At 44.3% G+C, this 13,307-nt stretch overlaps 1 protein-coding gene and 1 pseudogene across 1 annotated transcript in view; one reads left to right on the top strand and one right to left on the bottom strand.

The window, feature by feature from the left end:
• Rab3b (RAB3B, member RAS oncogene family) overlaps window positions 1-12,412 on the top strand; it is a 51,786-nt gene extending 39,374 nt beyond the window's left edge. The window contains exons 3-4 of the mRNA XM_035438939.1: window positions 991-1,115; window positions 11,892-12,412. Of these exons, the coding sequence (XP_035294830.1) occupies window positions 991-1,115; window positions 11,892-12,079 (313 nt within the window). The 3' untranslated portion in view covers window positions 12,080-12,412. The remainder of the gene's footprint in view (window positions 1-990; window positions 1,116-11,891) is intronic.
• LOC113834299 lies at window positions 5,641-5,905 on the bottom strand (annotated as a pseudogene).
• Window positions 12,413-13,307: the final 895 nt, after the last annotated feature.

The following is a 13,307-nucleotide window of genomic DNA, read 5'->3' as shown; positions in this document are numbered from 1 at the left end:
ACCCCCGCTGAAAAAATTTAGCCAAGCAGAAGAGATGCAAACTAATCCATCTCAGTATGCAATTCACTTTAGCCTTTAATAAATGGTAAAATTGTGTGTGTGTGTGTGTGTGTGTGTGTGTGTGTGTGTGTGTGTGTACACCAAAAAAAAAACTGTTTTACAAGAAATTTGTGACTTATTATCAGTAAATGTTTGATTTGTCTATTTTAAATACCTATATACCTGAGGTCACTTTACACATTTCTTGGGCAAAAGTTTAAGACCTATACAAGGGAATGTTGCCAGGTCCAACTGTCTGGGAGTAATGTGTAGGTCATCAAAGATGCTCTGCTTCAAGGTGGTTTCAAATGAAGGGACCAGATCCCCATTTCGGCAGCCATAACAGCCGAACATATACTTGCCTGATCTTGTCTTGGTCTAGGAGGTCAGATGCCTGGCTAGTGGCAAGGAACCAATCAGAAGTTAGTTGGTGGTGCTATGCTTTATGGCTCTGGGTGTACTTTACAGACAAGCACACAGCAATGACATGCAGGGCATAGCAACCACCCTGGAAGGGCCTATGGGCCATAACAACCAGTTGGCCAATCAACACAGGGCAAATCCTCCAAGCCTGGAGGCACACCAATTCTGAGCCTGTCCGTACCCCTAGACACTCCCCTTACGCTGCCCTATAAGATCTCTAAGCAGACATTCGAGCTGTCTTTCCTAGCCATCCGCCATGGTGGGTGGATGGAAGGCCCGAGATAACATGGGGTTAGCTTGTTAAACAACTATAATAAAACCTCGTGCAGTTTGCATCAAGCTTTCAACTCTGCCTGATGATTGGGGGGACCACGGTCCTGGGTTGAGATCCTGGAGGCCTGAGCCTCCGGGGATCTTTCACAGCCATGTCATGCTTGGTGGACAGCATGCCACAGCAGACCTTCAGCGTGTGAACTGGAAAGGCGGGGAATGGCAACATGAGTAATATATTCCTCTGTCTCTTCTTAGGGCCACTCAGATTAAGACCTACTCCTGGGACAATGCACAGGTTATTCTGGTAGGAAACAAGTGTGACATGGAAGAAGAAAGGGTGGTCCCCACTGAGAAGGGCCGGCTCCTTGCAGAACAGCTTGGTATGTACATGACACGTATGTGTGCATGTGTGTATTTATGTGGGTTAAATGTCTGGGTATGTGTGCACATGTGTATACATGTATATGTGTATACATGTATATATGTGTATACGTGTGGAAGTGGAATGAGTAGGGAACAAGAGGGGGCTTTATTTGTGACATTAAGGTGGATTGTGATTATAAATGATATGCCTGTGTACCTTATGAGTATTGTTTTATATTTGAGTCATATATATATATATATGTATATATATATATATATACATATACATATACATATACATATACATACATACATACATATATATATGGACTTTGTGTTTGTGATTTTAGGGAATTTATCTTTTATATTTTTTCCTATAATGAATCCATGAATAAAATTTAAGTATGTGAACACTTTATTTCAGACTCTTTGTTTTGATTTGTTTTTTTGAGACATGGTTTCTCTGTGTACCTTTAGAGCCTGTCTTGGAACTCACTCTGTAGACCAGGCTGTCCTCGAACTCACAGAGATCCACCTCCCGAATGCTGGGATTAAAGGTGTAGACCACCTTTGCCCAGCTGTGAATACCAGTTTTAAACCAGATCCATTCACAAAGGATTTGAGATGGCTTAATAAAAAATAATTGTAGAGTGGGAATTAAAAGAAAAATAAATGAGAAAATTTTAGCAAGCACAGGAGGAAGATAGAGAAAGCTAGAGTCAGATAAGTATGTATGTCACAACTTTTGGGGCACCAATACCAGCAAGAGGTAGGCCAAAATATTATCTTTGGGCTTCCTAGCAACTACTACAAAGAGTAAAACATAATCTGTTATGTGGTTCAGCATGTCCTTACTATAAAAACAAGCCTGTTATTCCAGGGAAGCTCAGCTCTTCATTGGCAACTACAGAGCAAACTGTGCAGAATGTGGCCAAATAATAGCACACATTCTTCCAGAAATGGCAATGCCGAGCATAATAGGCCTTTTCTTGCCATTTTTCCTCATGTAAATGGATGCCTCTCACCAAAACTCAATTCCGCAACAAAAGTCAGCATATTCTGAAGAGGCAGAGCCATGCAGTTCAGTGCTGCTTGGGCTCTTCCCAAGGTGGAAGCATTTTGACCCCTGTGTTCCACTGAGGCCCAGATGCCCAGGCATGTCTCAGTGCCCCATAGCAGAACCCATACCTGTCTTTGCTTGAAAGATCAGTTTTTATTATACATATTGGGATTACTTACTTAATATTTACTTAATATTTAATACTTACTTAATATTTACATGGAGTGGAGGAATAGTTCTTCCATGGCTGTAGAAAGTTTATGGTCTTCCTCTAGGGCAGTGGTTCTCGACCATCCTAATGCTGAGGCTCTTTAATACAGTTAACGAACATTGTGGTGACCTCCAACCATAAAAGTATTTTGTTGCTCCTTCGTAACTGTAATTTTTCTACTGTTATGAATTGTAATGCGAATATCTGATATGTAGGATATCTGATATGCTGTGAAAGGGTCGTTCGACCCCAGGTTGAGAACTGCTTCTAGAGATTAAATGGGGTTTTAGGCAGTTTTCCTACAAATTTGTCACTCTAAGTGGCTTTGCTGTGGAAGAATAGAGAGTTAAAAGTTAGACTCTGACAGAGCACAGATGGTGTGGTTTATAGGTGAATGAACTCTATGAAATGCAAGTGTGAATTGTGGGTTGTATTTGTTCTGTGTGTGTGTGTGTGTGTGTGTGTGTGTGTGTGTGTGTGTGTGTGTGTGTGTGTCTACTACTTATACTTCTCCATCCCCATTAACTAAGATAGTCTGGACTAGAGACGAGTAAACTCTAAGTGCTTAAGAGGAGGATTGGCTCATCTTAGGTCTTGCTGTTCCTTTATCAGAGAGGGTCTCCAGGGCAGAAAGTGTTTCCACAGTGTTCACAGAACAGTAAGCATAAGATGAAGCCCATACTTGGGTAACTTCAGGTTGTTCCTTTATGCTTCTGAACTGCAACCCTTTAGGAGGCTGGCAGAACACAGAACACAGATAGGAGTGGGAATAAGGAGGCATTGAAGATAGACTCTGTGAATTGGACAGATTTAGACAGACCAGGACACCCTTCTCTATGCTATACAATCTTCTGAGTTTGCCTGTACTAGTTTACTTGAGTGTGTCTATTTATGTATTTATCTCTCTTCCTGGCCTCTAAGAATAGGAAATATGTATGATGTGTTTCATCCCAAGGATCTAGTTTAGAGTAAATATTTATATATTCCATTTATTCATAGAAAAATATGTACTGAGAGCCAGCAAGATGGCACAGCAGGTAAAGACTCCTGCCTTCATTCTTGACAACCTGAATTCAAACCTCCAACACACACACATACATACATACACACACACACACACACACACACACACACACACACACAAACACACACACTCATAAATATTTTTTATATTGAGCATATTCTCTGAGCCATATTCTGCCCTGGCACTGAGGATTTAATTAATGGAAACATATGTAATTTCCACTGTCAGGGAACTAACAAGGACAGAGGTAATTAACAAATAATTATACAAATAATTAAAATTTATTTAAGTGGGTGAATTGTACAGTATGTGACTTATACCTCAATAGAGCTATTGTTTGTAATTAATTATAATTAACAATCTTGTTATAACTAATAAAAATCTTCAAACTAGTTTCATTTTAAAAATAGAAATTTTAGAATAATTTTTTTTTGAGACAGGGTTTCCCTGTGGCTTTGGAGGCTGTCCTGGAACTAGCTCTTGTAGACCACACTGGTCTCAAACTCACAGAGATCCACTTGCCTCTGCCTCCCGAGTGCTGGGATTAAAGGCATGCGCCACCAACACCCGGCTAGAATAATTTTTTAATTAAAATATAATTACATTCCCTCTTCCTTTCTTCCTCCTAGTTCCTCTCATGCACCCCCTTGATTTCTCTCAAATGAATATATAAATTCATATGTATGTGTATGTATTCCTAAATACATACACACACACACCTATATATAAGTACAACCTGCTTAGTCCATATAATGTTGCTTGTATATATATGTTTTTAGGGCTGACCACTTGATAGTAGATAACCAATTGGAGTGCTTTCTCTGGGGAAGATTATCTTCTCCTGTTCTTGGCTTTCCTTAGTTACCTGTAGTTCTTTGTCTAGGGCTGAGGGCCTGTGAGCTTCTTAAATCACATGGAATTTTTCTAAGTTACCCGAAACTAAGCCTGGTGAATTTCCTGGGGTCTTAAACCCTGTCTCTCTATAGCTGTCCCTAAAGAGAAATGACAAATGGCTCAGAATGGGGCAGAGTCATCATCTGTTAGTTGGTCTGCTTTGGGGAAAGACACATCTAGATAGAAAAGTCTCAGTCTTTCTCAAGCAGGTCACTGATCACTATCCCCAGAGAATGAACCATACCATGGGACTCACTGTAGAGTGGTTGAGATTCCTGATGAAAAATCTGGCTAGGAGACCAGCCAAATATTCAGAATATACAAAAAAAGGTGACTCCCAGAAAAGCCCTCCACTCTAGCTATATTCTCTCTCTTGGGGCACTCATTTAGTTTAAGGGTTAAATGCCAATCTTTGGTAAGAGCATATATGCCCAAGGGAAAGCAGTGTCTTTTTTGTAGGAGTTGGGGAATTATGAATCTAGAGCTCCTCCAGTCTGTCCAATACCCCACACAGAATCTGGTTATGGAAGGAGACTTAGGGGATCTGTCAACCTGAGGAACACAAAGTGCAGTACCCTGGGTCTAGTAGACTTCTCTGATATGTAATTCAGTGGCCTGCTGCCAGTGTAGTAGGGCTGTTCTCTATCTTATGGGACTCCCTTTCTCTTATCTCTTCTTAGCTCACTCAGTCAATACTGACATGGCCAGCAACCAACATTTGAAGGTCTTTGTGGCCTCTGCTCTCTCCAAGTTCCTAAGACCTGGGTGCGGTTTTATAGTCACCAAGGAAGATGGACCTTTGGTACTTTACCTCCAGCCAGGATGTATGATGTTACAGGGTGTTTGTTTCCATGTGACCCCTGGAAAAGGGCTTGTTGGTCCCTTTCTTGTTTCTGATTTAGGATGATGCTTGTTACAGCTGAAGAAGGCAAATGAAAGAGAAACATGCCTACAGAGGAAGGGGAGTTTTGTTTGTTTTTGTTTTAAGACAGGGTCTCATAAATTCCAAGCTGGTCTTGAACTTGCTCTAGAGCCTACGATGCCTTGGAATTTCTGATCCTCCTGCCTCCACTTTCCAAGTGCTAGGACTTCAGGCATGTACCACTCTTCCTAGTTTTATCAGTTCTGGGGACTGAGCACAGGAGCTCATGCATGCCAGGCAAAGCATATTACCAAACTGAGCTCCATCCTCTGTCCCAAGACAGTCATATAAGTAATGGGGGCAGGCTTAGTACTCAAACTTAGCCTTTGGACTCAAACTTTTTTAAAATTTTCCAGTGAGTTTTTATTAGTACTTGTATCATGATTCAAGATCCCAGGACAGGGAACATCATATACCCAGGTCCCCCTTCACTATCTGGGGAGGACAGAGGAGAAGTGGAAAGAGCCAGGCCAGATCTTCCCAGGAAATGAGCCCTCTGTCTGTGGCAGTCATCCCAGGCTGAGATCCATGATATGGGTAGACTCTCACACACACCTTTGTGGTGACTGCCTTCTCACAGTGGTGGAAGTTCAGGTAGTTCTTCTGCCAGCATTCCTGGTCTGGTTCAGGTTTGGCAAGGGCTGTCAAGGGGGCAATTTTGTAATTCTTGATTTTAGTCTTGATATCTTCAGCCATAGTGCTGACTCCTAAAGACAGTCCTGGAGCAGCGCTAGTTCACTGTGACCCTTAGCAAAGATGCCATTGTCAGAACTGGACTTAAACTCTTAATGCTTTCATCTCATTTCCCCAAAGCCTGCCATAATTTCTCTTCACATTAGCACCATTGGTTAGGACATTAGTGAGATTTCTTTAGATTATGTTGTGGTAATGCATAACTGGAGTCAACTTTCTTGAGAAACCTCTATTTCTTACTGATTTTACATGTCAGCTGTTAGTTGGTTGTAACCGTGTTCCTCATGTCTTCTGGGAACCAGTCCAAGTTGGCTGAACAAGGTTCTTAAAGCTTCTATTGGGACTTGGATCTACCCATTTCCATTGGCTAAAGCAAGTCATACAATCAAGCCTGCTGTTGGGAAAATTAGAAACATGGCAAGCTAGTTGGCAATGGGTGGAGGTGGAAAATCCCTTGTAGAGATAACTGTGGATTCTCTGCGTGTCTTCTGCGCCCTTGATGGGTCCTGGGCATAGAAACAATTGGTCTCCCTGGTCTTAAAATGCATATGACCCAAGAAACAAAAGCATAGAAATTTTGGCATCCTTAATAAGTTTGACTTTCCTCATTTCCTGTGTCCTCCTCTGAGAGGGAGACTAACCTCTTCAGGATGTTTCCTCTGAGTGTGGCTTCTGGTTGAGCCTAGCTATGGGGCAGAGGATTGAAGAGGGAGAGAAGGGAGAAATCTGGGTGTCCTACCTTTTCTCTTGGCAAGCTACGTCAGCAGGGCCTGCTCCTGCTTCCTGCTTCCATGGTTCCAGCTTCCTTTGCCTCTAGTAATTCCATGGCTATTTTCATTTGCTGATGAGCTCTAGGTTTCCTCCATCCTGTCTTTCTTCTCGATTCCTTCACTACCCATATAGCCAAGTGTTTCTGATTTGAATATGAAGAGTCATTTCCATTTTCTTGATTGGAATGTGCCTGAAACAACTATGGGATTGCAGGGGAGATGTACTTTGCATGGTCTGGTTGGTGGAATAGGATGGAGAAGAGATAGAGAAGGCTGTCTGGGATCAGAAATCCTGGAGGAATAATGGAGGTGATTGGGCAGGGAAGTGAGAGAGCAACAGCAGGAAGAGAGGCTCAGGTGAGAGAGCATTGATGCTTCTGCAGCATGGTGTGGGTCAAGAACATGAAGCTAAGGAAGCAGAAAGGATCCAGGCCATACAGTGCTGCTATGGTTTTGATGTGGTTTGAATGTTGACTGTGATGATGAAAAGTCAAAGAATACAGGGTCTTCGGTTTTAAGCCAATAAGGCTGATATGAGGTTACTTGGACCTCTTTTAGTCCCAATGACACAAATCCAAGACAAAATAATTCAAGCTTCTTAAAAGAACATAGCTGAAATAAAATGGGAGAATGTGGTCAACAAATGAACAGGCCAGGGGATATAGCTCATCAGTACAGTGCTTGTCTAGTGTGGGGTCCTAAGTTCACATTTCAATACCACACGCACACACACACACACACACACACACACACACACACACACACACACACCAAAATATGCCTTTAACTTTGGTGTCTATGCTTGAAGTCCTAGTACTTAGGAGGTTGAGCCAAGAGGACTGCAAGTTTGAGGCTAGCCTGAGCTACATTAATAAGCCATGGTGTTGGGTGAAGTATTCCTGTGACAGTTGAAGTAACAAAGAAAGAGAATAAGGCTAAAACAGGAAGGAAGATGTCAGCAAAATCAAGAAGCAGGAGGGTACAAGTTGAAGTTTAATAAATGATGGAGGCACAGAGGTCTGGGCAGGGTGGAGGGGGATTTGAATATAATGATAGTAGAGAATTACGAGGAGAGTTATGGTAAGAAGTGAGTTTGGTTGGTTGGGAATTTCCAAATAGAATCTGAGGTCAAGTTCAGAGGCAGATGTGGGCTCAGTTTGTGGATCTCTAACAGCTGATGTAGTCAAGCTAGACAAACCTATCCATTTGGAAATGGGGAGCATTCAGATTCAGTTGAGAACTGGACTCCATTAAAGGCAGCAGAAATTCTATTGTTCTGGAGCCAATTAGAGCAGGAAAGGACCAGGAGTGACTAGTCTGCTTAATTGGTTGTCATCTTCCTTGCCACACTAGACTCTTAGCTCCTGGAACACTTTATTAATGAACCGGAGGAAAAGGTTACCACCTGGGCCTACTAATAAAGGGCTTTGCAGGAGCCTGACAGTAATTGAGGGTGCATTGGAAGTGGCTCTGACCTGACCAGACCCATGAGATGGTAACTTGAGTTAGAATCTGGGTACTTTTGAAATAACAGTAAAGATATTCCTTGGCATGGCATTTCAGGTCTCCATGTTCTGTCTCTTATTTTCTGTATCCCGCCATGATCTGATAACAAACTGTCATGGTCCTTTTAGTAACGGAAAGAATGTTTCACACCCCCTTTCCCTGTTCACATGCGTGTTTCCTGCCTGCTGTGTCAGACAAGCATGTGTATACTCACAATCCTGTGTCTTTGTCCTCAGCTGATGCTTGCATTGGCATCATTCTCTCCAAGAAGTCTAGCTTGGCCCTCAGACTTGGACAGGTAACTCTTCTGTGTCCTCAGTGTCCTTGGGCTTCCCACTGTCCCAACACTTAGCACTATGATATCAATATGTCTACCTCCTACATTAGACTAGGAGCTTGATAAGTGCAGAGACTGTGTATGACTCACCTTGGTGTCCCTGGTGCACAGCACAGGTCTGCCTGTGCCATTTCATGGTTGCTGAGCCAAGCTATCATAATCCCTGCTGGTTACATCTCTTCCATCACGTCCTCAAGGCTCTTCCCTAACTTTTTGTTTTGTGGGGGCTGGGGGAGGGGTTCAGACAGGATTTCTCTGTGTAATAGCCCTAGCTGTCCTGGAACTCAATCTGTAGACTAGGCTGGCCTTGGACTCACAGAGATCTGTCTGTCTCTGTCTCCCAAGTTCTGGGATTAAAGGCGTGTGCCACCATTGCCTGCATCTTTCCTACCTCTTTCATTCAACCAACATTCACCAAGCACCTACTCCTCCACTTGGGCTGGAGCTCCAGTGAACAACCCAGTCCCTTCTCTGAGATCTCCAAGTCAGACAGATTTCTAGTCTACCACATTTGGTTACAGTTGTGATGGCAGAGAGGAATGGAAAGCCCTGTCTCAGCCCTGCAGAATGAAAAGGTAGATGAATTTTGTTCAGTTTTAACATTAAGGGCTTGCATTCCCACTGAGGAAGCTGCTCCTTGTTTCCAATGTCTTCCCTCTCCTGGTTTCAGAGGTCAAAAATTTGACTCAGAAATTAAATAGCTTGTTCTGTCACTGTTCCAAGGGAGGGTGAATCCAGGAGACATGGGATAGATCCCTGGCTTCTCCCTTTCCTCTGTCTTGTTTCCCTACCATAAAGCAGAAGCGATCAGGCCTCCCTTGCCCTACTAAAGGTGGCTTTAGTACTCTGTTTATGAACTGCTAAGAACCATGCAGACATGCGTGATCGAAACTCTTCCTAGTGAGTCTGCAGTACTAGATTTGATCTTCCCAGGTCCCAGGTCCTTAGCAAAAACAGACTTGGCAAAATGTCAGTGCTCAATAAAAATCTGCTGTTCTGATTGACCCTGAGTGCTGAAGAAAAGGAGATTTCTCCCACCCTCCCCCCCTACCCCCCAAAAAAAGTTGGGAGACAGTAGAATAGCTGAGACTAAAGTGGGTGGAACAAATAGGAAGATGACTTGTTAAGTATTCCAGTGGGAAGCCAAAAGATACTGAGGATGTGATAATCACATCACATCTTGTGCACTCCCATACCTCCCTGTGGAGCAGGTGATAGTCACCCTCAACAAAGGATGCAGTGGAGGTTGAAAGTGATTAGGCTACTTGCCCATGCTGATAGAAATATGCTGAAATTTAGGCTGACTTCCAGGACTCTACCCACCATTCCCCTGTATAATGTGGCACGTCCCCAGTCAGTGCTAATTCCTCAGAATCTGTGGCCTGGCTTTGACCTGTGTCGTCTTCTTCATCCACACTGGTGGTGAATGTCCCTTACCTACGCAAGCCTGTCAAAGGACCAAGGAATCAATTTTTGTGATATTCATTAAGGAAAAGCTGTATGCTGAAGGGTATCTGAAGCTGCTGGGTTCCTGGGGCCTGAGGATAATGAGCCAGCCGCTGCCTCCTTCTTCATCACATGTCTGTAATTAGCAAGTGCTTCTTTAGCTTGCCTTTCTCAGGTCAGGAAAGAGGCCACAGGAGTGGTTTTCAGTTGGAGGTGGGCTGGCAGAAGGAGCCAGAGCCTTCAAGCGGTGAGGCCAGGGAAAGGTGAGGCCTTGTTTGTACCTGGGCTTCAAGCTTTTCTGTAGATAGCAGAGGAGGAGGAGGAGGAGGAGGAGGGGGAAGGAGGTGGGAAGAGACCCTCTTCTTTGTGGGAGATGATAAAAGCGGGGTGGGGGGGAAAGGGAGAGGTGAAAGGGCATCAGAAAGAAGCTGTCATTGTAATGGACAGCTTTTGTACAGCAGTTTACCCTTTACTCAGTCCTCCCAATAGCTCTTCGTAGGAAGACTGTTGTTATTCCCACTTGACAAACCACAGGTCTGAGAATGAGAGAGGTTAAGTGATTCCAACAAGTGTGGTGGCTTGCCCAGATTCAGACTCCAGAGCAGTCAGATAAAAGCAAACAGATGTGTAAAGAAAGAAAATTAAAGCTTGGTGGAGTGGGCACAGGCTTGGGAGTACTTGAGAGACTGAGGAAGAAAATCGTAAGTTCCAGGCCAGCCTGAGCTACATAGTGAGTTCCAGGCCAACTTGGACTGAACACAGAGCCTTGGTCTCAAAACAAACAAACACACAAACAAACAAACCCACAAAGAAATGAGAAAAACACAAAGCAAAGAACAACCCACAACTGCAGCAGGGAATGGAACTGGATGATGAAGAGCAAAGAAAAGAGGGGCAGGGCTATGTACAGACTTTGGAGACAGACAAACATAAGACCAAACTCAGTTCCCAGACAGCCATGTGACTTGTGCGAGCTTTGTGATCTCCTGGAGCACTCCTCTTCTCACTTGTAGACTGGGAATGCTGATGTTTTACCCAGCAGGCTGTTGTAAGTTTCTAGCTTAGTGTATGGCATATAGGATGCTCAATAGATAAACTATGAGGCTACATAAGAGGAAGAATGAAACTTCACTTATTCACTGTGACTCTTGAGGTGCCTGTCCTCCAGTGCCCAGACTAGAGCTTGTCAGGATGCAGTGAGAGGGAGGTGAGGAAGAAAGGTCCCAAAGAGACTGGGCATGTAGTCGAGTTGGCATTAGAGCACTTGTCTGATATGTACAAGGCTCCAGGTTCTATCCCTAGCACGACAAAAACAACAGAAAACCTAAAACCTGGGCTTCCACCCGGATGCTCCTATTTACCCAGGCACACCAATTTACTTCCCCCAAGCCACAGTGTCAGTGCTGGTGATCCGCAGAGCATATGACTGGCACTCCTTCCTTCCCCCAGGCACCACATGAACAGAAAGTGAGATAATGGATTTGCTAAATGCTTTGGAATGTGTGAAGTGCTGCGATTCCATACATATGTATCCGCTCTTTCAGCTAACACAGGGTGCCCCCCTCCCCCACTGGGGCACAGGGCTATCTACTTCACAGGCATTTTAGCTCAGTTCACACTGAAGTAATTCTACAAGGTAGATAAAATTATTCCTACTTACAAACTAAGAAGTTAATTTGTAAGCAGAATGAATGGCTTGCCCAGGATTAGTCAACTGGAAGAGCCAAGATCTACCTGGTTTTAAAATGTGTGCAGGCAGCCCTTGCCCTGTTCTGTCTCTTTGAGGCAGAATCCTCTCTGCATGAAATTAGGCCTCCCGCCTTCCTGTCTGAGCTCTGGCTATATTGATCCAGAGAACTGTGCTGGGGACACAAAATAGTTCCAGCAGAAGGGCTAGGAAAATCTGTATTTATGTCTCTTTTCTCCCTAGGGTTTGACTTCTTTGAAGCCAGTGCCAAGGAGAATATCAGTGTGAGGCAGGCCTTCGAGCGCCTGGTGGATGCCATCTGTGATAAGATGTCTGACTCACTGGACACAGACCCCTCCGTGCTGGGCGCTTCCAAGACCACACGTCTCTCAGATACCCCACCACTGCTGCAGCAAAACTGCTCCTGTTAGACACAGCCCTCCCTCCCACCTCCCCGTGTCCACAGGCACTCTGCTTCTCTCTCTGTTACTCACTGTCCGTTCCCAACCCCAAGGAAGCTGAGTTCTTTGCCAGCCCCTGTGGTTCTCTGAAGATGGCCCCAATTACAGACACTAACGGTGCAGGTTACTGTGTGGATGAAAGGTTCCTTTTACAAAAGTAAACTCCCTTTTATGAAGGAAGCTCATTATAGAGACTTGGAAAGAATCTTTTCTGCCCTTAAAATAAAACAAAATTTCCTTCATTTACCAAGACACCCCTCCCCCACACACACATGTCAGGGGCTGGCGGTTGTGTACGGTGAGGCCCACTGCACAGCTAATGCTATTAAAGAAAAATGTCTCAAAGTAGAAACCTGCTTGTTTCCTATCAGGTTCCCTGTAGGACTTCCTCTCACTGCAAGCCAAGCTTTGGTCTGCAAAGCCTGAGCCTGAGCCTGTTACCACGGATGCCCACAGTTGCTGTGGTGACAGGACGGTGCTAATCTCTGGAGAGCTCAGACTCTAGTGATGCCGAAGGAGCGAAGGCTGAGTCAGAAACACACTTTAAAAAAAGGGATTATCTTCTGCAAAATGTCAAAGGCCCCTGCCATCGAAAAGCACAAGGATGAGAAGGAGAAAAAAGAGCAATCCAGACAGGGACAGGTCTCCCCTTTCTAGCTGGCTCACTGTCTCATGATGAAGCCTCAGGTTGGCCTCAAACTTGCAATTTAGTTCAGGCTGGCCTTGAACCTATTCCTCCTGCCCCAGTTTCCCCAGTGCTGGGAATACAGGTGCATAATGTCACCCCCAGTTTCTACTGCTGGTTCTTGACTCTGAGAATACCATGAAATTGTTCACTGATTCTTGGGTTCCCAGAACCTGAGAGGTTGGAAACTGATGAGATCATCCCCAAGTTTACCTGGTTTGACTAGTCAGCTCCAAGTGTTCCAGTTCTGACAAGTGGCTGTCAGTTCTCATGGCTGAATTTCAGCTTTGACCTCGGGACTGACCTGCCCAGGGTGACTGGGAATGAAGAACCCACAGACACAAGTACAAAAAAGCTGGAGCCAGTAGTGGTACACACCTTTAGTCCCAGCACTTGGGAGGCAGAGGCAGGCAGATCTCTGTGAGTTCAAGGCCAGCCTTGTCTAGAGAGCGAGTTCCAGGCCAGGCTCCACAGCTACAGAGAGAAACCCTGTGTAGAAGAAGAACAACAACA

Source organism: Cricetulus griseus, chromosome 2, assembly GCF_003668045.3.
Source record: "Cricetulus griseus strain 17A/GY chromosome 2, alternate assembly CriGri-PICRH-1.0, whole genome shotgun sequence".
Classification (NCBI taxonomy): domain Eukaryota; kingdom Metazoa; phylum Chordata; class Mammalia; order Rodentia; family Cricetidae; genus Cricetulus; species Cricetulus griseus.
Note: the sequence above shows the minus strand (reverse complement) of the source record. Positions and strands in the feature narration are given on the sequence as shown.